The 22,501-nt window shown below is 46.5% G+C and overlaps 1 protein-coding gene across 1 annotated transcript; it reads left to right on the forward strand.

Annotated features, from left to right (window-relative positions):
- The first annotated feature begins 2,410 nt into the window (after positions 1-2,410).
- hmgxb3 (HMG box domain containing 3) lies at positions 2,411-18,867 on the forward strand. Its single transcript, XM_036548094.1, has 21 exons — positions 2,411-2,624; positions 4,713-4,881; positions 5,169-5,343; positions 5,804-6,310; positions 6,666-6,761; positions 6,934-7,065; positions 7,468-7,670; positions 8,040-8,182; positions 8,446-8,544; positions 8,947-9,035; positions 9,201-9,302; positions 9,452-9,604; positions 10,249-10,553; positions 10,854-10,981; positions 11,419-11,550; positions 12,035-12,219; positions 12,731-12,950; positions 13,607-13,740; positions 16,493-16,612; positions 17,436-17,645; positions 18,134-18,867. The coding sequence occupies exons 2-21, from the start codon at positions 4,736-4,738 to the stop codon at positions 18,605-18,607; spliced, it is 3,753 nt and encodes a 1,250-aa protein (XP_036403987.1). The 5' UTR covers positions 2,411-2,624; positions 4,713-4,735; the 3' UTR covers positions 18,608-18,867.
- Positions 18,868-22,501: the final 3,634 nt, after the last annotated feature.

Raw genomic sequence — 22,501 nt, forward strand, 5'->3', positions numbered from 1 at the left:
ATAATGGTCAATTTCTTCACAACAGCAGACCTGAGTGTTCATCTTAACTCAACACAGACACTTTGGAACAGGTCTAGCTGAATATCATATTACTGTTAATAGAAATATTAGGTTGAGTAACTACCAATGCAGGACATTTCTTAATGGGGCAGCTGCCTGTAGCTGAGCACCCATGTGCTCTCTCTGCAGTCACAAAAGGACCCTGGACTATGCTACACAGATCATCACAGCCATTTTGAAGATACACAGCCAGCAATACACAAATAAACAGGTGGCACATTCAACCCTATCTAGCAGAGAACAAACTCCTTTCTGCTTTTTAGTCAATAAAGAAGAAGAAAACAACATATTGATTTAACTGTGAAGGTGCATGTCACATCACTAAAGACTAAAATAAAGCTGCATAAATACAAGCCTCTCCTTTTATAACCGAACATCTTTGTGCTTGCTTGCCAAATGCTTTTCAGCGGCACTGCTTGCTTGCCCTTGTTCAGGAATGCAAGTCTTGTCTGGATGCTATGAGCGCGATGATTTCAAAAACCGAGACCACTCTCTGCGCAGAAGCAGCCAACTGAAATAACGACATTTTGATTGATAAATATAAGTCACCATAATTGGAAACTTTATTACTGATAGTCATCATTATTCATATTTAAGACGTTTCACTGAATCACTGAATAAAATCTGATGCCTTTTATGGGTCTCATTATTATCTGTGGTGTACCGGGACATAACGCATGTGGTTTTCCCCACACTTACTTCACATTCTACATGTATGGCATGATATGCTTACATAAATGTATGGCATTTATGTCGTCTTAGCAGGAATGGGAAAAAGCGCTTGAGCAAGACAATGCCACATTTTGGGAAGTGATGTGTAGCATTTAACTCCTCCCCTGATTCTAATCATGCATTGCTGTATAAGTCAAATCAACTCAGGTCTCCTAATTATATAAGACGATTGAAAAAAAAAATATATATAGAATAAAAAGAATGGGCAAGGTCTGCATTCCAGCATGTACCTACATGTTTATCAAAACACCTAGTTAGAGAGAACTGGTATGAAATGTTGTCAAAAATGATTCATGTAGAAATGTATGTGTTCTTTGCTCTTTATACCAATAGTGGAAATCTATATTTGCAGTAAATTAGCACAAAGGTTAGTGAGATGTCATGTAAATGCAGCTGATCTTTTTTTATTGTAATAATTACACACAGTTATGGCATATGGGATCAAAGTTATGGTCTGTAATGGAAAAATAAAAACTGTGAAATGCTTGAGAATTCATTTCCAGCATGTCTTTTGTGTATGTTAGGCATGAGTAATACAGTTCTTTCTTGGGAATTTTCCATTGGCACATCGCGCTTAATCCTCTTGCTAGTCACCTCCAGTATGGTTGTGTATATTTGCAGTCACATTATTGTACAGGATTTAAAAAGGATCTTGAGTAATTTTGAGAAAGTAAGAACCTAGGAAAGGCTGAGACCCCTGTCAGGCCTGGATTGACTGTGGTACCACTAAACGACCGCTTTCACATTCTTATACACTATTTATAAATATTATTTTTTTTACCTCGTTTTGCATCTTTTGGTCCAAAACGATTTACTGAGAGATTAAGAGGAAAAATGTGTATGGACGTACAGCCTTCATCACAGACGTAATGTAATCATACGGCTGGCTAACGTCAATACTGCATATCTGGATGTATCTGAATAAGTGAAATGAATGTGATCAGTGGTGTGACTTGCCCTTGTCTTTACAACAAACAGGACAGTGATCATCTGCTGGTAGCGGCGGATAACTAACCCTTACTAATTTCAAATCACCTAGACTATCTTAACATATCATAAGCATCCGGACACAAATATTAATTTATAAGCTGACGTCCTGTGTATTTGTGACTGCAATTAAATCTGTAGAAAACAGATCACAGCTACCTTACGTTAGCGATGACTAACGGATTCATTTGAAGGTTTTCTAACGTTAATCATAAAAACTCGTGTTAACTTTGACTAGCTAGAGTAAAGGAGTAACTTAGAGCCATCTGTTAATAATTATAACACCAAAGTAACGTGACTCACTATTCTAGAATGAAAACCAGGATAGCTATGCTAGCTAAGCAGCTATCTTAACGGGTGTTGATATGTATTATATTTTTGACTCATCCATAAACGGAGACTGTATAGCAGTTGTCGGGAAACCTTGCATGGGAAGCCTTGGCTGCTAAACATACTGCAAACAGAATAACGCATCTTTGCTACTCGCAAGCCAAATCGCCTGTTATCCGTGTGCCTTTAAGTAACTACATATTTCACTTGCTTGTTGTCGAGTCCGTACAAGATACCTCACGTGTCTAAAACGTCTCTTCTGATTGGCCCCTAGCCATTCATTCTGCCGCCGGATTGGCTTTCTGCCTTAGCAACGGAGCGCCATCTTGAATAAAGATAAGGTTGGAAAGAAGAGCGAAAAGAAGGCTCTGTCATGGAAGATGCGGGAATCCGTCTACAGCACCGATAATCAGACAGTTTTGCTCTGTTTGAGAGATACTAATGGTGCGAGAGGATCTGAGAGTGAAACCGACGGGACCGAGAGGCGTTTGTAAATGCCTGGGACTGCAGTTGAGGTGAGGTTGCAATAAGGAAGCCGCTCATTGGATGCCTCGCAAGGCCCGCTGTCAGTATGGAGACTCACAAATTATCCAAATTCCTCACGGGCGGGGGTAGCCGCGCAAGGCCAGGCAAATGCACGGTACAGGGTCGCGTAGTGTCCTGAGTGAATTTGAATTACAACGTAATATAATCACATTGTGTCGAATTACTCACATTTCAACATTATGAATGTCATTGGCATTGGTATACTCAACATTTTCCTGCAAATGGGTGGAAGCAGTTGGCTAGCTAGCTAGTAATTTGCAACACGTGTTGGGTTTCTAACGCTAGCTTACATGGGTCGTTGCTGTTTGGAAAGTGGCCGCAGTATGCAAGTTTTCTGTGGCTGGCTAGCTAGCTAGGTAGCTATTAGCCGAAACAAAATGGAGAGTCAGCAGTGCTGACATCAGGCACTTTCTGTCTAGTTAATTTTCTTGGTGTGGTGACTAGTTGTGCGACCCAGCAATATCAGTCAGTAGCTAGCTTGCTAGCAGGTCAGTGACCTTCAGAATGTTTCGCATGATTGAGAAGGCCCTGCGGTGTCACTTCCCAAATATGTCTTTCCAAAAGTAGTTACACCTTTTCTCAATATTAGCCAAGTATTGTCATATCAAACATATCCTGAACCCTCAAATGGCTACTAGCTAATCTTGTGTAGGTCTAAGTAATTAGGTATTCCTGACTGTTTAACTGTCGGTAACATTAATAGTAAAGTTTGTTTGATATTGTAAAGTTTTGTATTGGTGTCAAGCGTAGCAGGTTTCCATATCAGCAACGTGTGTATTTCACCTCGCCATCATAAGAGAAAAAATGTTAGGGACAATATTAGTAAAATAAAGCGTAATCCCATAACGAACATTGATTTTTTGCGCGTAGCTAGTATCATGGATTACAGCATTCTAACATTAGCTAATCGCATGTGTTTGCACAATACATTTATTAGATGGTTTGCAGTCCATCAAGAAATCCCTCAAAGGGATGGTAGGGGTAGTGTCGTTTTGATCAAGGCATATAATAATCGCATAGCCTTGCCCCTGAAAAGGATAACAGTTCCACAATGAGGATAATGACTTCTACTTCAAACTGTAACGCAGTTTAATGCAGTACACCATCGCTGATGTGTAGCCAGTTCTATCAAAGTCAGTTGGTACGGGTAGCCATCAGACTGCAACCATATATCTTTTCCTGTCTCCTCAGCCGTGCATTATTAAATAGAGCCAGAGTGTAACCCGTGACAGAGACACTGTGTTGTAGTCACAGAAAGAACCGACAAACCTGACTCACAGTGAGTCATAGAGCAGAGCACCTGTGTGTTAGCCTGTGTGACATGGTCTCCAGAGTCCTGGGTAATTCAAGACTGTCCTGACCTGAGGGGCCACAGGGGGGAGCAGGAAGAGGCAGTAAAAGGACTATGTGGAAGGAGGGGTTGATGCACTTACGATACACATAGCTTAAAGATGTCTTCCCATGTACAGTTAAGAGTTGTCACCCATTTTCCTTCATGATAATACCGTAATATGAGTGTGAAAATAGCAGCTGTAGGGCATAACTTGTATCTGCTGCCCGTATGAAGGACTGTTTGCTGTACACATTGAAATATATATTTTTAGGCCTTCTCATGTTCTGTCCATGTCCATCTATTAGTCAGTCTCCCTCCCACTCCCTCTCTTTATCTACACATCTCCCCTCACACCCTTCATCTACTCCATCCCTTTTACCTGTCCCATCCCCTGGCGCCTGATTCCTCCCTCATCATCTCTGTCTTCCTTTTTCTCCATCTCACGCCATCTTCCCCTTCATCCTTTCTCCCTCCATCTTTTTTCAAGTGTTTCACCTATCCTCTGTGAAGGTCAGTACAGCAGAGGCCTACAGAGAGAGATACAGAATATTAAAGGGAGATGACATCCCTCATTATTGTGTCCAAACCTAATCATCTGTGAGGGGATGAGATTAGGGGCAGAATATCCAACCTTTGTAACTTTGATTTTTTGCATCATGGATCATCCCTTTTACTCATGATAATATTTGCCATTATTTCCACCCCTTCTGTGTCTCTTTTGTAGTATTGTCAAGGCTACCAGCAGCCATGGAGGCCATGTATGAGGAGACAGAGGTGAAGATAATAACAGAGGAGGTGGAGAGCTGTTACACATTCATGGAGGTCTCCTCTCCCAAACGGAGGAAGAAGAGCAAATGCCAGGGGGACAAAGCTGACAAAGAAAAAAAGCCAAGGTATTCCAAACGCCCAGGCATGACCATCATGCTTATCAAAGTGGAAAGTCAGGAACATTTCTGTAAGTTCAAGAAGGAGCTGAATTTAGACAGGGAGTTCTGTCTAAAAAAGGTGGTGTTGTCCAAAAAGATCTTGTGTATGGATATCATATCCCTTACCTCAGCTCCATCCCTAACCAGCCTCAACCCTGGAAGAATTTGGTGAGAGTAGCTACCATCTGCTGTCAGCTCCTGTCGGTTGGTTGGGTTTTGTCCTCACTCTGAGTGGCTGTCTGTGCTCTGTGTAGGTCTGCGTTCCTCCTCTACTACTTTGACGTTCATCAGAGTATGCAGCAGGAGTTCCCCGACCTGCCGCAGTCCGAGATCAACAAGAGAATCAGCGAGAGCTGGAAGATGCTGAATGTGGTTGACAAGGGCTACTATTTGGAGAAGGCTAAGCTGGAGAAGGAAGGGATAGATCCTGTAAGTTTATCTTGCAGTGCAGAACACTGTTTACCTGTGGTAAGAAAATGTGGTAACAACTGTTGGGGCTCTACTGATTACTTTTAAAGATGTCCAGGTTCACTGACCTTTAAATCACAGGATAACGATCAGAGATTCTGTATAGTATCACACCACAAAATAGGACATATTGGTTCAGTTCATCTTTCACTCATACTGCAGCACAGCAGACTCTGCATAGCGCCAAAGCACTTGGGTTAATTCAGTCATTTTTAATTCATGTTCAGTCACAGCATTTTGCAGTGGTGCTGATGGGTTTGCTGTTTAGTGAATCCACTGAACACCTGGCCTGGACCTATTCTCCCACTGGGCCTAGCACAAAATTTCTTGATGCTCTGTGTCAGTTGCCTTTGCTCCTGAAGTTGAAGCATGTGGACACCCGGATAGAGCTATCATCAGTTTTTTTCTTTTATTCCTTCAGAGCAGTCAGGAGGCAAGCACTTCGGCAGACATCCCTGGTTTTAGAAAAATCCTCCCCCGCACTGACTACATGCTGCTTCCGAAGAGCGCGATTAAAGAGGAGGGTGCAGGCGGGCAAGTGGAGCTGTGCCTCGACGGGGCGGGTTCTCAGGTGGGAGGGGCCACGGGCAGAGCCCAGCCCGTGTCCCAGGAGGCCCTGCTGTCGCCCATGGCGCTGGGCAGCGAGGTGGAGCTGTCGGAGCAGTGCATCGCCATCGAGGGGCTGACGGACGAGACGGCCGCCGCCCTCAGCCGCTCCGGGGCCCTGCAGGAGATCCTCTCCCAGTACTCCTCCAGCGGTGCCCAGGACAAGAAACCCACCAGCTTCGTGGTGAAGGAGGAGCCCGCAGACGTGGGAGAGGCCAATAATACTGTGGGCCTGGTGATGGAGGGGCGGGGCGTGGGCATCCGTGCGGTGCAGCAGGGCAAAATGGACACAGCTCAACTGGTCACCATTATCCCCAACCAAGTACGACTGCCGTTACTCAACATGTATCCCTTCATTAAACTCTCATTCACACTGACACACGCATTATTTCGACTTTTTTACCATTTAGCAGACGTTTTTATTCAGGGCGATTTACACAGGTTAAAGTTTTATCCAATTATACAGTTGGATATTTACTGAGGCAATTCTGGGTGGAATATCTTGCCCAAGGGTACAGCAGCAGTGCGCCGGTTACGAGCCCTGCTGCTTAACAGCTACGCTACACACTGCCCAACATGCACCACAGTCTAAAGAAGCACTATACACTCTCACCTGCCTGCTCTTTGTGCCATCTTTGAACAGGGCTGCATAATTATTATGATTATTCTTCCCACAGGAGGTGGTTGGGACCAAAGTAGCTGGAGCAAGCTCTGTTTTCATTGTACCCGTTGTATCCACTGTGGAGCCTGATCCCCAACAGTCCCTGAAACTGGTCAGTTTTTTAAAAATTTAAATTCTCAAACTGGGTCGTGTTCATCTTCGGCTGTCCTTTTCAGTGGAGATAACAAACTAGCTTGGACCCACGGTCCCATGTGTTCTTGGAAAGATGAAAGGCCGTTTCCGCAGCAGACGGCACCGCCCTCATTACGCTTTCATTTTCCCAGTCTATAAAATACACCAGAAGAGGGCGCGGGAACTGCAACACACCTGGCTGCACCTTCTCGTATGTCACGCGTCACAAGCCACCCTACTGCCCCAAATGTCAGCAGTACCTCGGGGGCAAGTGGGTCCCAGCGGTGAGTGTCCATGGGACACTAACCTTTACATTCAGCCCATGCATGTGGCTGTGTCACTGTGTGTTAGAATTGGCCCGTGTGGTACATTTACTTTGTCAGAAAACACAGAGTTATAATATGGCTGTATTAGCATAACCTCACAAGTAAGAATTATGTATGGTAACTCATATCTTGCTTTATACCATGTTGTTAGGCTTTACGTCCCAAATATAGGTGAGAAAGCACAGGAATGGATTTTCCTTCATTTTTTAAAAATCAAAAACAAGTGTTCAAACACTGATTTCAACAGTGCCTTTGTTGTCAGATATTGACATGATCGAACTATTTAGTCTGGTTCCCAATTGGAGTGGGAGGAGCTTACCTCAGACCCAGCTGATTGACAGGGCACCTGCTCTCCTGCAGGCAAAGAGGACGTTGGCCAAGGGTGCGGTGCAGCCCCTGAAAACGCAACCGCAGAAGAGTCCTGCTGGCAGCAGCCAGCCCAGCACCCAGCCCTCAGAGCCAGACAAACCCCCTGAGCAGGAAGTCCCAGCCGCTGGTAACCCTCCAACTCCCAGAGGTGGCGATCTCAGACAGGAGGCCGCTGTGACACAGGCACCTGCCACGTAAGCATTTGGGGAAACCCTGTCACTATCTGGTCAGGGCTGGCACTATGGGGTGCTTAGGGGTGCATTGCACCCCCAGATGGACCTCAGTGCACCCCCTAGTTGTCTCCTTATATCTTGAGGTCTACATAGTATTCATTACATTTTTTTAAAGATTTGACATTTTGTGCCCCCCCCCCCGTGGATTGCAAGTGCACCCCTCTGTATTTTCTTGCCAAGCCTGTATCTAGTGCACGCTTAGTATTTTGCCTCAGCACTGAAATGCAAATCCAAATCATGCGGATTTGTTTCCAGGTTACATATTGGCGTTGTTAGTTATCCCTACAGTGAGTGGTCATTTCTGACCCTGTCTGTCACTGCGTGTTCCAGGAAGTCCTCCCCTGCGCCCAGGTCCTCTGCTGGCAAACCCAAAAAACGGGAGAAGTGCACTGGGTTGGGGCCGAAGCACCCGATCCGCGCCATCCTTCCTGCACCCGTCAGCACAGTTCAGCAGGCGCAACTTTCTCATCAGAGTCAGTCATTTTCTTAAGCGCTTAATTAATGTCCCCTCAGAGAATGATTACTGTAGTTCTGTACTGTTCTGAAGTGCTTAGGGGCAGGCAAGTTTCAGCTAACTGATCGCATTCATCATTTCACTCAAAATCTCAAGCTCAAAATCTTCTTTTTGTGTCACTCTGAACTGTAATTATTTTCAGTTGTTGCTTAATTTAACCTCAAGTTCTGAACTCTGCATCCTGTGCGGTTTCTGTGAGTTACTGATTGGTTTTTAATGAAGTTCAAACAGGCCCAGGGTCCCGAGCTGCCTTTGTGCAGTGGGTAACGGTGTCTCCGGAGAAGGTCAAGGAAGAGGCATTGAAAAATGGCAGTAAAGCAGGTAAGCTCTACTCCCACAGTACAGCATGCATACCTCCATTTAAAATAAATGCACTTTTACTCTAAGTCATGACCCAACAAGCACACCCATCCTACCACATCTTTGGTAGTGTTCATCTCTTATGGCACCCATTTATAACTGTGACATCGTTAACTTGGCTGCTTTTTTTTTAACGACATAATGTTTAAATGGCACTGATGGGAGGGTCTGGTTGCATGAACCATAAAATGTGTGGAACTTAGATGGAGACCAAAATAATTTTGATTGACTCATATTGTACAAGTCAATGATTGGCAGATGGCCTCTCCACTAATAATGTTCAAGAAGCCTCACTCTCCCATCACTAATGTATAAACTTTCAGAATCTTAATGATTGTGGTCCTCCGCTTCGTGTCTCTCCAGTCACCGTTCCTGCAGTGAAGGTGCCGTGTCTAAAGCCCAGCACCCTCAAACAGCTAGGGCAGTCGGTCAAGCTGGACCGCCCAAAGCAGGTGAGACGTCACGGATGTGTTGTCACCAGGTGGCACGCGCAGGTGTTTTACGGCAACGTATCGCGCCCGGTCATGGTGCCACTGATGTCGCAACATTGCTTTGCAAAGCCTTTGTAATTGTCTGTGTGTGCAGTCATTTAGAGACTAATATAGCTTGTCTTTTAGGAAGTGTCAGTTCCAGTGAACACCAGCCAGTATGTTGTGACGGATAAAGGACTGAAGGTTCTGTCGGTGGTGTCCCTCAAGCATAATGCCACCACTACCCTGGTAAGTGGATCTCCTTTTCGTCTGCATCTCTAAAGCTTAGGCTGATAACAAAAGACATTGCAGCACAGACGTGAGAGTAATGAATCTTCTCTGGCGTTTATGGAGAATAAATCGCATGACAGAGCTCCCTCTCCCTGACCCTATGGCAGGATCTGGGGTTGTCCACAGCCCGAGGCAGAGGGAAGTGTAAGAACAAAGACTGCACCTATGTGTACAAGAACCGACACAAACCCCTCGTGTGTCCCTGTTGTGGCTGGGATCTCACCAAGACGCCCACCAAGAAGACCAAGACAAATCTGCTGGTGACTGTCTCTCTCTTCCTGTCTCTGTCCCTCTCACACTCTCTTGCTCTTGCATTGCCTCATTCTGTGCCTGTCTCTCTCTCTCTCTCTCTCTCTCTCTCTCTCTCTCTCTCTGCCTCTTTCTGTAGCTCTTTCTCCCTCTCTACCTGTGTCTGTCTGTGGGTGTCTCTTTTTCTTTGCTTCTATCTGCATTTCTCTCTCTCTTTCTGTTTCTTTCAGTGGTTGTCTGTCTCTCTGCCTCTCTCTGTGTCAGTTTCACTCTCCCTCTGACTTGCTGTGGGTCTCTTTGCCTGGGCTCCTGATTGGCTTTCAGTCACTGCTGTTTATTCCTCACATACCCTGCAGTGGTGTCACTATTTCTCAGCAATGTTCAAATCATAATTACAACTTGTGGGAGCCATTCATGCATTAGGAATCTGCGGCCCTTCCGCGTAAGAGAAATGTAATTGCATATCATATTCAGAGATCGTATAAATAAAAGGTATACAGCATACAGCATTTCTTGCATTGTAAAGCTCCTGAAAATATAACATTTTTAGCATTACTGTAGCTCACTTAGAGCTGTTCCGGCACACTGTAGGTCTGATGTAACAGATGTTCTTCCGTTAAGTGTCCCTGTTTTGTGGGTCTGCGTCCCGGTTCAGACGGGGCCCGAGGTCACGCCGACGGTTCTGCTGGACCCGTACGGGGCCCTGAGCAGCGCGCAGAGGGAGACCCAGCGGCAGTCCACCCTGCAGCTGCTGCGGCGCTGCGTGCAGATACCTGAGAGCGAGGCGGAGCTGCAGGAGGCCATGGCGCTGATCCAGGCGCTCAACAGCACCCAGGTGGTGCTGACCAGCACCGGGGAGGAGGGCGTGGCCCAGGAGCAGACCGGCTGGCCCAGGTTCTATGAGTCTGCCGCCGAGCACTGCCATCTCTGCCACTTCCCCCTCTTCAAGGGCGGACAGAGGTGAGGCAGACCGTCGGGGGTCAGTGGGGAGGGTGTTAACATGTGGATGTTGTCTGTGGATGAACTGTCGTCATCACACTAACTGAAAATGTATGATTGGTTAGTTAGCATGTTTGGTTCATACCTCAGGTTGTTAGGCCCAGGCTTTGGTAGGGTGTGTTACATTGCATTTATGTTTGAGCTCCTGTGCACCGGATTTTTAGCCTTGTCTGTCTGAATTCTTGTGCCGGTATTGAAGGCTTGCCCGTTTGAGTCCTCACACACCGTTTTAAAGGCCTGTCACTTTGGTGTGTGTTGCAGTTCAGCGGCAGGACAGGAGGACTGCTGGCTTCTGACCGACTCCCACATCCAGACGGCCACCATCCAGCTGAAGATTTGTCTCAACCCCCAGTGTCTGGCACTGCACAGCTTCACTGACATCCACCCGGGTACATCCGCACAGCTAACGCCAAAGTGCCTGCTTTTCTAGGAGAAACGCTGTATAACTTAACCTACATGCAAAGCAAGACGGCACCATTGCAATCCAGCAAGCTTCTTTGTAGGTCACTATTTTGATAGAAAGTCAACTGAACTGTTGAAGTATACCTTAATCTATGACAGTATATGTGTGACAATATTTAGGAATCCAGCGGTGAAGTAATGAAATGTCTGTCCATCTTGTTCTCCACGCCATTATAATGAGAGTATTCTACCCTTACACCTGTAGTAACAGCTTGAATTGCATCTGTGATCTACAAGATATCAGAAGTTTAAATGTAATCATTAAGCACCAAGCTTTCAGGAAGTAAAGTGACGTGCAATGGTGATCTTTGACCTCACTTGGGCTGTCTTGTCCACTTATCTCGTGGTTTTTTTGTGTCTTCAGGTCTCTTTAATGTGGGAAACAGGCTGCTGGTGAGCCTTGACCTCCTCTTCAAGATCCGCAACCAGATCAGGCAGGGTCACGACCCTTCCCAGGCCGCTCTGACCATCCTTAACAGCGTGCAGAACCAGCCCGGTAAACCCAGCATAAAGAAGGCCCAACTGGGTCTAGTCTGTGCAGACCATACATTATCGTATTTTCCTTGAGTTGTTTTTAATGTCTCTGGATGGGATTGCATTCCATCTAAACCTCCAGCTAAATACCCAACTGCATCCCCCTAAATTTTTCTCCTTAACTAAATTAATTACACATCTGTGTTCAGTTAAGGAAAATTTCCCTCGGTGCTACAGAACGCCTCTCGCTCGTATTTTACACTGCAGAAAGAATAGGTCAGCTTGCACGTGCTTGCATGTGTACTTTGCATCGCGTGTTGCCTTAACCAGGAGGACTGCTTTGATTCCCTGTCTACATATTTAATAGCATGACAGGTATAGCCTGATATCTGCTTAAACAGTTAAGCGGGAACCTCTCAGGGGTACATCAGCGGTGTTTTACCCGGGATTTGAGCCCACAACCTGCTGGTTAACGTCACTCACCCGGTTCCCTGCCCTGCTCCCAGTGCGCACGTTGAAGCCCAGCGAGGTGACGCAGGTCCAGGAGCTGCTGTGCAGCGGGTACTGGGCCTTTGAGTGCCTGACCCAGCGCGACTACAACGACATGATCTGCGGGCTGTGTGGCATCGCGCCCAAGGTGGAGATCGCCCGGCGGAACACCGGAAACGTGCTGCAGCTCAAGAACGTGGAGGTGAGACCGGGGGGGGGCGCAGGGCGGAGAGGGAGAGGAAGAGGAAGAGGTCCTTCTCACAGCGCCCGGAGCTGTTTTGTGAACAGCGCTAAGCAGTTTACTGCACTCTTAACACTTTAATGCGTTTATCTAATCAGAGCTTGAAATTTAATTTGTTTTCTGGAATGAATAACTGAATAAGTGTTTGGATACGAGCCTCAGGGACAGTTTAGTTGGATGTACCGAGCGTAAAACACACTAATTGAGACAAGTTTGATTATAAATGTTTTGTTCAGACCTCTTAGAATCAATACATTTTCCTCATGGTTACATGTCCTTATGTCCCTTCTTGGGACATAATTAATATTAAACAGAATGGAAAGACTTCCCTGCTTTATTTAGTGTGTATGGTCAGGTAGTGGTTAAACCAGTTCTATGACCATTACATTTATTGCATTCAGTACATAAGGATAATGTAATGTAATGTAATGTAATGTAATGGCTGCCTGAACGGTCTCCCTTTTGCCCCCAGTTCACGTGGCCGGACTTCCAAGCCCCGGATGAGGTGAACACGGACGACTTCTGGCTGACGATGGAGAGCGAGGCCATCGAGCAGGCGGCCTTCCCCTGCAGCATCCCCATCACCAAATTTGACGCCTCCATCATCGCCCCCTTCTTCCCCCCGCTGATGAGGAATGCGGTCGTCATTAACACGGAGAAGGACAAGGACGTCTCTGATACGTCTCCCTCAGGTACCACAGTCCCTGCTGCCCTCTGGGTGAAGCTGCTCGAAGTGAAACATAAGTCAGGTTTCACTAAGCATTTCTTACCTCTCTTACCATCTGAATCCCACATTGTCTCATTTACAAGGTCTGCATATGGCCAGACATATTTATTTATGTATGTCTTTCTTTTTGCAGTTGTTTTCTGGCTCTGTGGAAACCTCACGAATGTTGCAATGGACAACATCATGTAGGCATTTCCACAGAGCTGCTGATTTTGAGCAATTCCGGATAGCATGCCTTTCCTGAGTCTTATGTTATTTCAATAATCAAGGGATAATACAACAACTGTCCTACACAAATACATGCGTGAATGCCTTAAAGTCGAACTTTATGCCCCCAATGCAAGTTCTCTGAAAGGCACCTAATGATCTGTGACACCATGAGGAAAATTAAACACAGAGAACGTGTTTGGCTGGACAATTTTTCAATCTGCCACATTTAAAAATCTATCACATCCTCGGTTTTTGCCTGTATTGGCCACCTATACACTGTCCTCGGGTTTCCTCTCCACATTCCTGACTGTTGTTCAGTGACGGATATAAGTTAATTACTCATAGAGGGGCAGCTCTCTGTGGCCTTGCAGGCCGTATAGTACAGCGTGTTATCAGACCGGTCTGTTCCAGGCGACCCGTCTGTGCTGGTCCGGCTGATCCACGAGGGAGTTCTGAAGCCAGACCAGATGGAAGCACACAGCACAGAAGAGCTGAGGGAGGTTCTGGACCGCTGTGGAGCCCCCCGTGGGCAGGACAGCACTAAGGTACTGACCCAAAGAGGACAGAAGGGCTCTCACTCCTACATATGCAAGCTTGAAGGGCCAGCAAGTATATGTGGCTCATGGGCTTGTCGCTAGCAGAGTTTCCAGATAAATCATAAAGAGAGCGTAGATCATTTTACTTATGCCCTCATTTCTGCAAGGTTATTTTGTTTCACTTTCTTAAAAACAAAATTGTCTGGCAAGTAAATTTTTAAATGTAATTATTTCATTTCAGAATTGAATTAAGTTAATTATTGAGTTATTGCAAAATCCAAGCGCTGCCCATAGGTAAACACTGCAAACTGTATGCTGAGTGCTATATCAAATACCTTTGTTACATGAATGGTTGGCGTATGTTTTTGCAATTTGGCCTTGAGAGTTGTGTTTTGAGAGTGTGTTGAGAGTTGTGTTTTGATTTTTGTCATGTTCTCTGGTTCCTGATTGGCTCACGTCATTCTGGTCCTGTTGCGGTCCCAAAATTGTACTCATGAGTCCAAACTCCAAGTTGATCACAGAATTACTGTCACACAGTTGGAGTTTATGGCACCAGATCTTACTGGTTTGAAAATTGTACAGATCTGCGAGGGGAAGGAGAAGCTTTGATTCCCCTTGGTCAAGCGTTAAGAACAAGAAAGGCCGCTTTCAGCACTTCGGACACCACACTGGCAGTTGTGCAGTCTGTTTATTTTGCAAGACAACAGCTAATCGGCGCTGTCTTTACGCCCCCCGAGGCGAGGCGGTGCATTAGCCTCTGAGCCCTTTTCCTTTCATTCCAGTGTTGGCAGGAGTCGGGAGATTCACTTCCCACTTCATGGGATGTGCGCACTGTGGTCGTAAATCAGCACAGAACGTATCATGTTGATCTTGTTCATTTTTCCAATTAACACGGGGCAAAAACCTTTTCCAAATCCATCTACCCTGACTTTCAACAGCTGAAACCCTGTGGTTTCCTGAAAAATGATGATTTCAAAGGCATCTGAGGTAAAGTAATTTTTTGAGAGGTAATTTCAAAGGTGCTTCTGAGAGAAAGGGGGGCGTTTGTTCCTTTTGCATAAAAACGTTAAAAAAATCTCCCTTGTATGGGCTGCTCACTTCATGTGTACCTTGTACGTTCTCTGGGTTTAAATTCTAGCACTGATATCAGCTGTCATTGCAGTATCTGATATTTAGGAGGTCCTGCTCATGGCAAGTGCATGGTATACTCGGCCTTTAAACTTCATTTTTATTTACATTGTATTTTTAAGCTCCGTTTCCACTGCGTTGTCATTCGGCTCTCTCGGACCGATTTCAGTCGTTTCGGTAAGATGGACAGCACTGTCTTCTCGGTGACCTTTCCGCTGGTTCGCCGTTCGGAGCAAGTCCCCCATGGCGACCCGCTGGGGCCAGGGGGATGGGGGAGAGGCCTCCGGAGCAGCGGCAGCCCCCGCTGATAGCATCTGGAATCTGGCACGGCGGAACAGCGTGATCTCTAAACAGCCCGGGACTCCCGGGCCTTTTTTTCCACGAAAAGGGGAAGCGCCGAGAGGCTCTCTATCAACACCTCTCCTCCAGCCTTTTTGCTGCAAGCCGCAGGCGGAAAGACATGCAGAGGGTCACCGTCCACACTCAACAGCGGTGCACTGTGTCATTAACCTTCAGTGACAAATCGAACCGCCCACTGACTCTAATACGGTATTTTTCATAAATCTCCGTGATAGTCAAATTCATGATGCTGTGAAAGTTTTGGAGAAAACTGGCGTAACTGCATTGCATCTTCCTCAGAAGTAAGGACAAAGCACATTGTGGTTAAGACTGAACCTAGGCAAAAGATAAATAAATCTGTCAATAAATAGAGACATGAGCACCAACGCATCACTCGTGGATTTCTGATTAAACAAGAGAAAGCCATCTCTGGGTTCAGCCGCTCTCCCTGCTTCTGCGGTGTCCCTCGTGCTTTCCCCGGGCAGCTGTGAGTGCCCCCTGTGTGCAGCGGATTCTGCGGCATTCCCATCTCTCTGCGCGCCGACCAGGCAGTCAAACCCAGGGAAAGCATTTGGTTGAACATACCGAGCTACATGGATCAGCCAGTTAAACCCTTGGTCTCTCTTTTTTAAACAAAAAAAAAAAAACAAAAGAAGAAACAATTTCATTAACATAAAATTGTGATTTATATTTTAAACTTCTCAAAGGATTTCAGAGAGCAGCTTTCAGTTGCTTATAATCACACTTCACTCCATGTGACGGGAGAGTGTAACAGGAGCTGCTTTCTGGCAGCAGGCCTACAATAAATGTGGCAAGATGAGGAGGAAAAGTAAAAAGCGATGTCAGACAGAAATGAAACGGTAAAAGGACCTCTGTGGTTTTGTTAATCTCCTCATGTATGTGCGACACACTGCTGGAATGAAGTTGCCTAATCGCGGCGCGAGTTGCTGCAAGCTCGCGGGCTCCCTGTGAGATTTTCCGAGGGGTCGGCCTCGTCTCCGTGAGTCGCACACAAAAAGGGGAACGCCTCCTTTGGCAGCGTGTCAGCGCTTTCTGGTACTTCAGAAATCCCACCGTTCGCGCAAAAAAAAAAAAAAAGAAGTACATTGGCATTTTCTGTGGCAGATGCCAGTTGGGAGTTTTGTCATGTTTTTGTCCCTAACTCCCCATCCGGAATGCTTACGTCATCGGAAACGGTACTGTAATCCCGGGAAGGACAATACAGCAAGGACAGTGTTGGGGTCTCCTGTGGATCGGTTTGACCGCTGTCCTATGCTATCTTTTCTCTTCACAGGAAGAGATGGTGATGGCGGTGTCCTCCCTTTATGCATACCTGCAGAATGGCCTGGCCACCGGCCCACAGCCCCCCGCTCACCTCACCGCTGGCAAGCTGTACAAGATCTGCCCACACCAGGTACAGGGCTGGCCGGCCGCGTTGGCACGGGGGACTGTCCGTGTGTCCGTGGATGGCACCTGGACAGAAGGCTTTTCCGTTTGTCAGCTTATGTTTAATGTGACGAGATTGGGACTGGCCTGGCATGACTGTCCACGGGGATGGAGAGAGAGAGAGAGACCTGGACGGAGGGAGTGTGTGTGAGTGTGTGTGAGTGTGTGTGAGTGTGTGTGAGTGTGTGTGAGTGTGTGTGTGTGTGTGTGTGTGTGAGAGTGAGAGTGAGAGTGAGAGTGAGAGTGAGAGTGAGAGTGAGAGTGAGAGTGAGAGTGAGAGTGAGAGATGCAGAGATTGCAAGGGAGGGTGATCATGCAGTAGAAAGCAAAAAAAAACTATTACTCATTGTTATGACTGTTTTTATGAAGCAATTAATTATCCTCACAGGTCTTCTGACAGAATATAAATATTTATGGTTTATTATGGAATGATATGTGTCATTAAAAAAATGTGCTCTGCCCTCCCCTTCCATGGGAGGCCTTGAGCCATGACAGCCTCTAAAAAGCTTTATCTCCTGCTTCCTCTGACACTCTCACTCTCTCTGATCGGTTTTGTAGACCAGACCGAGGAGACGTCTGACCAGACAAAGTCTCATTCTCTCCTGGTCTCGTGTTTCACTGTGTTTTAATTCCCCTCTGCATTTACAAGCATGATACATTCTTCTGCATCACACTTGTGGTCGATGGCATCGTCCTTCCCTTCTCAGTGCCGAGGCCGGGGGGACCATGTGACCTCACGGCAGGCAGCTCACCGGCAGGCTGACAGAGGCTCCCCTTCACTCCTCTCTCAGGTGGTGTGCGGGTCGAAGTACATGGTGAGGCGGGAGAGCGCTCGGGACCACGTGGACCTGCTGGTCTCGTCCCGCTACTGGCCGCCCGTCTATGTGACCGACTCCGCCCAGCAGGTGGCGCTCTGCACTGACGTCCAGTACCCTGAACTGGCCAACCAGATGTGGGGCAGGAATCAGGGCTGCTTCTCTGACCCCATGGGCGAGCCAGAGGTGGGTCGCTCACCCACCCCCCCCACCCCCCAGGGGACAGTCCCCTGCTGATTGGGCAGAGGGTTAGAGGCAGGGTTATGAGCTGTGTTTCCTCTCTCCCCCCATCTCAGCAACGTCTGCTGATTTCACTGAAGTCATCGTGGACGGGCAGTCTATATTTCAGTTAATCAAGCAAATTTAACTTGTAAACTTACTTATATAAATCTATTCATGGTACTACATGTTGTTTACCTTGAGAGAGAGATCACAAAAGCGTGATAGCGGTAAAAAGCACTGACACATAAACTATATTTGGGCCATGCTGGTTTTTAGGCAGAGATGTCTGGCTGCTGTATGATATTATCAGACAAGATTTGCTTTTGAGAGGCCAGAAGCAGGTCGCAATCTAAATGTGTTGCCTGAGGATTTCATGTCCTTCCCTGTTCTCATGGCTGCTGGTAGATGTGGGTTGGCAGTGTGGCCCGTGTGACGCTGTTTCTCCCCTCCAGTACGTGTCCTGTTCAGAGCTGCAGGACCAGCAGTACAGCATGGACCTGTCAGGGGTGGAGAGCTCCCAGGTGCACCCCATCACCAAATCCCCCTCCCGCTGGATCGTGCACCCCGGAGAGACGGGCGAGGGGACCCCCGAAACGCGGCGCCACGCCATGTCCCTCTGCCAGGAGCTGGAGCCGTACCGGGCCGTGGTGGCTGGGCTGGAGGAGGTGTGGCCGGACGGCACCGCGCGGAACAAACCGCTGGCCTTCGACAACGCCGCGTACTACTACCTCTACAACCGGCTGGTGGACTTCCTCACCAGCAAGGACATCGTCAACCAGCAGATCGGCGACCTCCTGCAGGGCTGCCAGCCGGGAGAGGTCATAATCCGGGACGCCCTCTACCGCCTGGGTGTGGCCCAGATCAACACGGAGGTGGAGCCTGAGGAAGAGGCGGGGCTAGCTGAGGTGCAGGTCGTACTGTCTTAGTGATCCTGGGACGCTCCCTCCCACCACAGGACCACAGCAGTCCTCTGCTTTACAGCTTCAGATCTATTTAATCGTTAAAAAAATGGTATGTAGAATTGGGACTTTAAAATGAATCTGTGTTCAAATTCTTTCCAGTCCGTTATGGCAGTTGCACGTGCAAAGCCGCATCTTTTTGAAGAGCTCCTTGATATTTGTGCTTTCAAAGCGTTTTGATTGGCTGCAGGAGGACTAGACTTATTCTTTAACTGTGGACACTGAGTGCAGCGGGTGTGGCATAACGGTTGCGATTCAGGGGTGAGGCCTATCTGCCAAGGGGGAACGGTCTCTCCTCCAGCCCCCATTCACCTCCCTCACTTTTAACAGCCAACCAGATATTGAGCATTTCACTTCATTTTACTCCTTTATTTTTGTATTCATAAAGATGGACCTGTATTTTCCTTATGGCTGTCATCCAGTGTCTCACCTAAAACACTCTGCAAAGCTACAAAGCACTCTGTGGTTCAGTTAGTAGTAGGCCTGACCTGTTTTTGACGGCAGTCTGGAGCACCCTGAGACATCGGGCTGACCCATCTGGAAGAGTGCTCAAGATGAGAGTGGAAACCGGCTGAGGGGAACAGCTTGGCTCCACCCATCCACAGACCGCCTTTCTCCACCTCTATACGCACCATGGCTGGGGCTTAAGTTCCCGTTGACCCAGCTCACCCATTGGTCTGCCCGAGGTCCAGTACCAGAACAAGACCCCATAAGCAGGGGTAGCAGCTGAACCCAGAGGTGGCTTTCTCTTGTTTAATCAGAAATCCACAAGTGATACATTGGTGCTCATGTCTCTATTTATTGATAGATTTATTATCTTTTGCCTAGATTCAGTCTTAATCACAGTGTGCTCTGCCCTTACTTCTGAGTGAGATCCAATGCAGTTGCTCCATTTCTCTCCTAAGCCTTCACAGCATCCTGAATTATCATGACTCTCACCGAGATTTATGAAAAATACCATATTGGAATCAGTGGGCGATTTTATTAAATTTGTCACTGAAGCTTAATGACAGTGTGCCGCTGCAGTGTGTGTGGGTGGTGACCCCCGGCGTGTCTTTTCCTAAGTGAGTGAAATGTAACATCTCTCAAAGCTCAGACCGCCAGCAGCTTCTTGACCTTGCCTTGGTCAGTTTTTGCCTTTGGGCTTCTTTTTCAATGCCTTGTAAGAATGAGACGGCTGTAAAGGACTCAGATCCGGAGAGTGATTTGTGGAGCTTGTAGCCTGAGGTGCTCCTAATCCCAGGTTCCGGTGCTGTTCCAGTGCCGTCTCAGGCCCCTCTGAGAGCAGGCGGGTCCTAACCTGCCCCCCTCCTCCATATGCACGGATCCCCAAACTGCAACCGCCTCTCGCTGGAGCTGAAAAAATACGATCTGACAAATCTCTGCCTGTCAGAATGTGAAAATGATACACCAGGAGGAATCTGCTCAGGTAGTTAAAAGGTACCTGACATCATCTCGTGGAAATAGTTGTCTGACATTTTACTGCACATGTAATTTCCTTGTGGTCAATCTGTCAGACTTTTTTTGGCTTATTTGTGTGTCTGTACATCCATCCATGCCTGCGTGTGTGCGTGCGCGTGTGCATTTGTGTGTGCGTGCGTGCGTATCTGTCCTCTTGTGCATCTGTACATGGATGCTGCTGTCCATCTGCGCATTTTCCTCTCTCCTCGAGTGAACGACCTGCTGAAGGCTGAAGCATGAATCAGCGCTGCCGTTGGAACAGCTGTGCGCGGGTCCAGCGCTGCCAAACGCATGTTTTTTTTTTTTGACTCTCTGTCTTTGCTGAACCCATGGGATTGAAGCCCCGCGTCCTCTGTACATGTGGGTTCTGAAGCCGGAGCCTGACCTGGACTGACTCGCAGGACAGAAGAAGACTCATTCTGCCTTCCATGAAGGGACGTGTACTCCTTTTACAGTGTTCAGCTGTTGCACTGTGGACCATACGCCCATGACAAATAAAACTATGTTTGGCTGCATCGGTTCGCCTGTTCCAGTTATTTACCCCTCTTTATTTTATGCGTACACAGGGGTAAACAGGAGGTTCCCGTCTGCATGTTGTCTCTTAACAACATACATATAATTTTTAGATAGGCTTTTTCAGTGGGAAAATTCTCTCTGTCCGGTTGATGAGAATCCTGTAGGTAATTGTTGTACGTCATGAGGCATCAGAGTGGAATTTTAACACGCAGTATTTCTTTTTTTTTTTTTGTTTTTGCCATTTTGTTTGTAATTACTTTGTCTTGTGATGTAAATTGCACATCCCTGGATATAATATATCTACACCCAAGTGTATTTATGTCATCTGCCAGATCTATATTTGTTATGTATGGTTACTAATCTCCTAAATGTTTAAACCTTTTCTCCTCGCGCCCACATGGCCTTGAAATGGGAAAAGGCCCTGGATTTGTTTAATAACATTCAGCTGAATGATTTCCTCAGTTTAAAGCATTACTGCTGCTCTGGCTTTGTGCTGTAGTCTGAATGCGTGGTGAAGCACTGCCGAGGGCTACATGGGTGGTCTTGCGCTCTGACTGCAGGAGATTTCCACAGAAGCAAGCTCCCGAGAGGAGCGAGGTTTCCCCCAGGCATGAACCCGTTTCCCAAGTAGTGTATTGTTTTAAACAGCTGTGCCAGGCTTTGGAAGAATTGGGAGGAACCTGAGGTTTGGTTCCTGCTGTGACTGGGAACTCGAGATGCTGCAGCGCTGGCCTTGGGGCCCTTTGTATGTTTTTCTGTCAGTCCCTCAAACTGAAGCCCCAACTCGCAGAATACATTGGGGTCCCTCAGTGGGAGTCTGTTACAGGCAAGATGTGGCATAGGGTGTAGAGAACAAGTGCGGGGTTGCACCTTTGGGATACTTATGATCGACAGTACCAAGGTACTTAACCAAAATGCTTCAGTGAGTTTCCAGTCTATAGAAATGGATAATCCAGATAGAAGGTACGTCAGTCATACTGTCTGCTGAACAAATAAGTTAGAATGTTTTTTGGGATGCAGGCTACCTCATTTCACATTTCTGCCCTCTACTTTCAGAAGCCAAAATTAGGGTCAATCACTTGTTTTTTTTGTGGTGCAATATGTATATTTCGGTAGTAGCAGAGAGGGTCCTCATAGATGCTGTATAAAGCCTTTGTTGGTACAAAATTATAATAATTTATTTTGGATATGCCATTTGTCAGACCTACTAACAGAGCATTAGAAGAAACAGTACAAATGGCATCTCAGCCATCCACAACTATTTGTTCACACTAATCAGTTATTACCATGTGAAAAACGATTCATGACATGCATGTTTGACAACAGCTTACATACATTATAATGAAGGGCTATGACTGTTTTTCAGTGCTTATGAATATTATTGTAGAGTCTGATGCAGGTATTATAAAGCACTGATGAAGACCCCCCCCTCAAAGTATTTTAAATACAGTATAGTTAAAAACACAGACAACAATCTTCAAATAACTCAAATAAGAGAATACTTGTTGCTTTGGCCTTGTTAATTTTCAGTTTTTCTTGTCTTGTGTTCAGTGCTCCCTCAAACCAAAGCAAGGATATCATAACTCAAATCAACAATTAGGTCATTCAATATATAACCACTCTGGCATTTTGTCCTGAACTGTGAATAAAGATTTCAGCAAGTGTTTCACAAAAAAATAGTTTTAAAATCTGTAACCTCTTAAAAACTTATGTCCAAGGATCACGACACCCAACTAGTTGCACCATAGTATTTGGTTGAATAGGCCCTAATTTTACATCAAACTCTATCTAGTATATATAAATATATGCGTTGGTTAATTTTGAGTTCCACAGATCCACATTTCTAACTTTGTGTTTACTTTACTGAAGTTGCCAAACCAATTC

This window comes from Megalops cyprinoides, chromosome 16 (genome assembly GCF_013368585.1).
Source record: "Megalops cyprinoides isolate fMegCyp1 chromosome 16, fMegCyp1.pri, whole genome shotgun sequence".
Taxonomy (NCBI): Eukaryota; Metazoa; Chordata; class Actinopteri; order Elopiformes; family Megalopidae; genus Megalops; species Megalops cyprinoides.

Excerpts from the sequence above, each read along its gene's own strand:
- hmgxb3 (XM_036548094.1), top strand. The coding sequence starts at position 4,736 with ATGGAGGCCATGTATGAGGAGACAGAGGTGAAGATAATAACAGAGGAG. Across the intron at positions 6,311-6,665 it reads TCACCATTATCCCCAACCAA|GAGGTGGTTGGGACCAAAGT; the intron begins GTACGACTGCCG and ends TTCTTCCCACAG. Across the intron at positions 8,545-8,946 it reads GAAAAATGGCAGTAAAGCAG|TCACCGTTCCTGCAGTGAAG; the intron begins GTAAGCTCTACT and ends GTGTCTCTCCAG.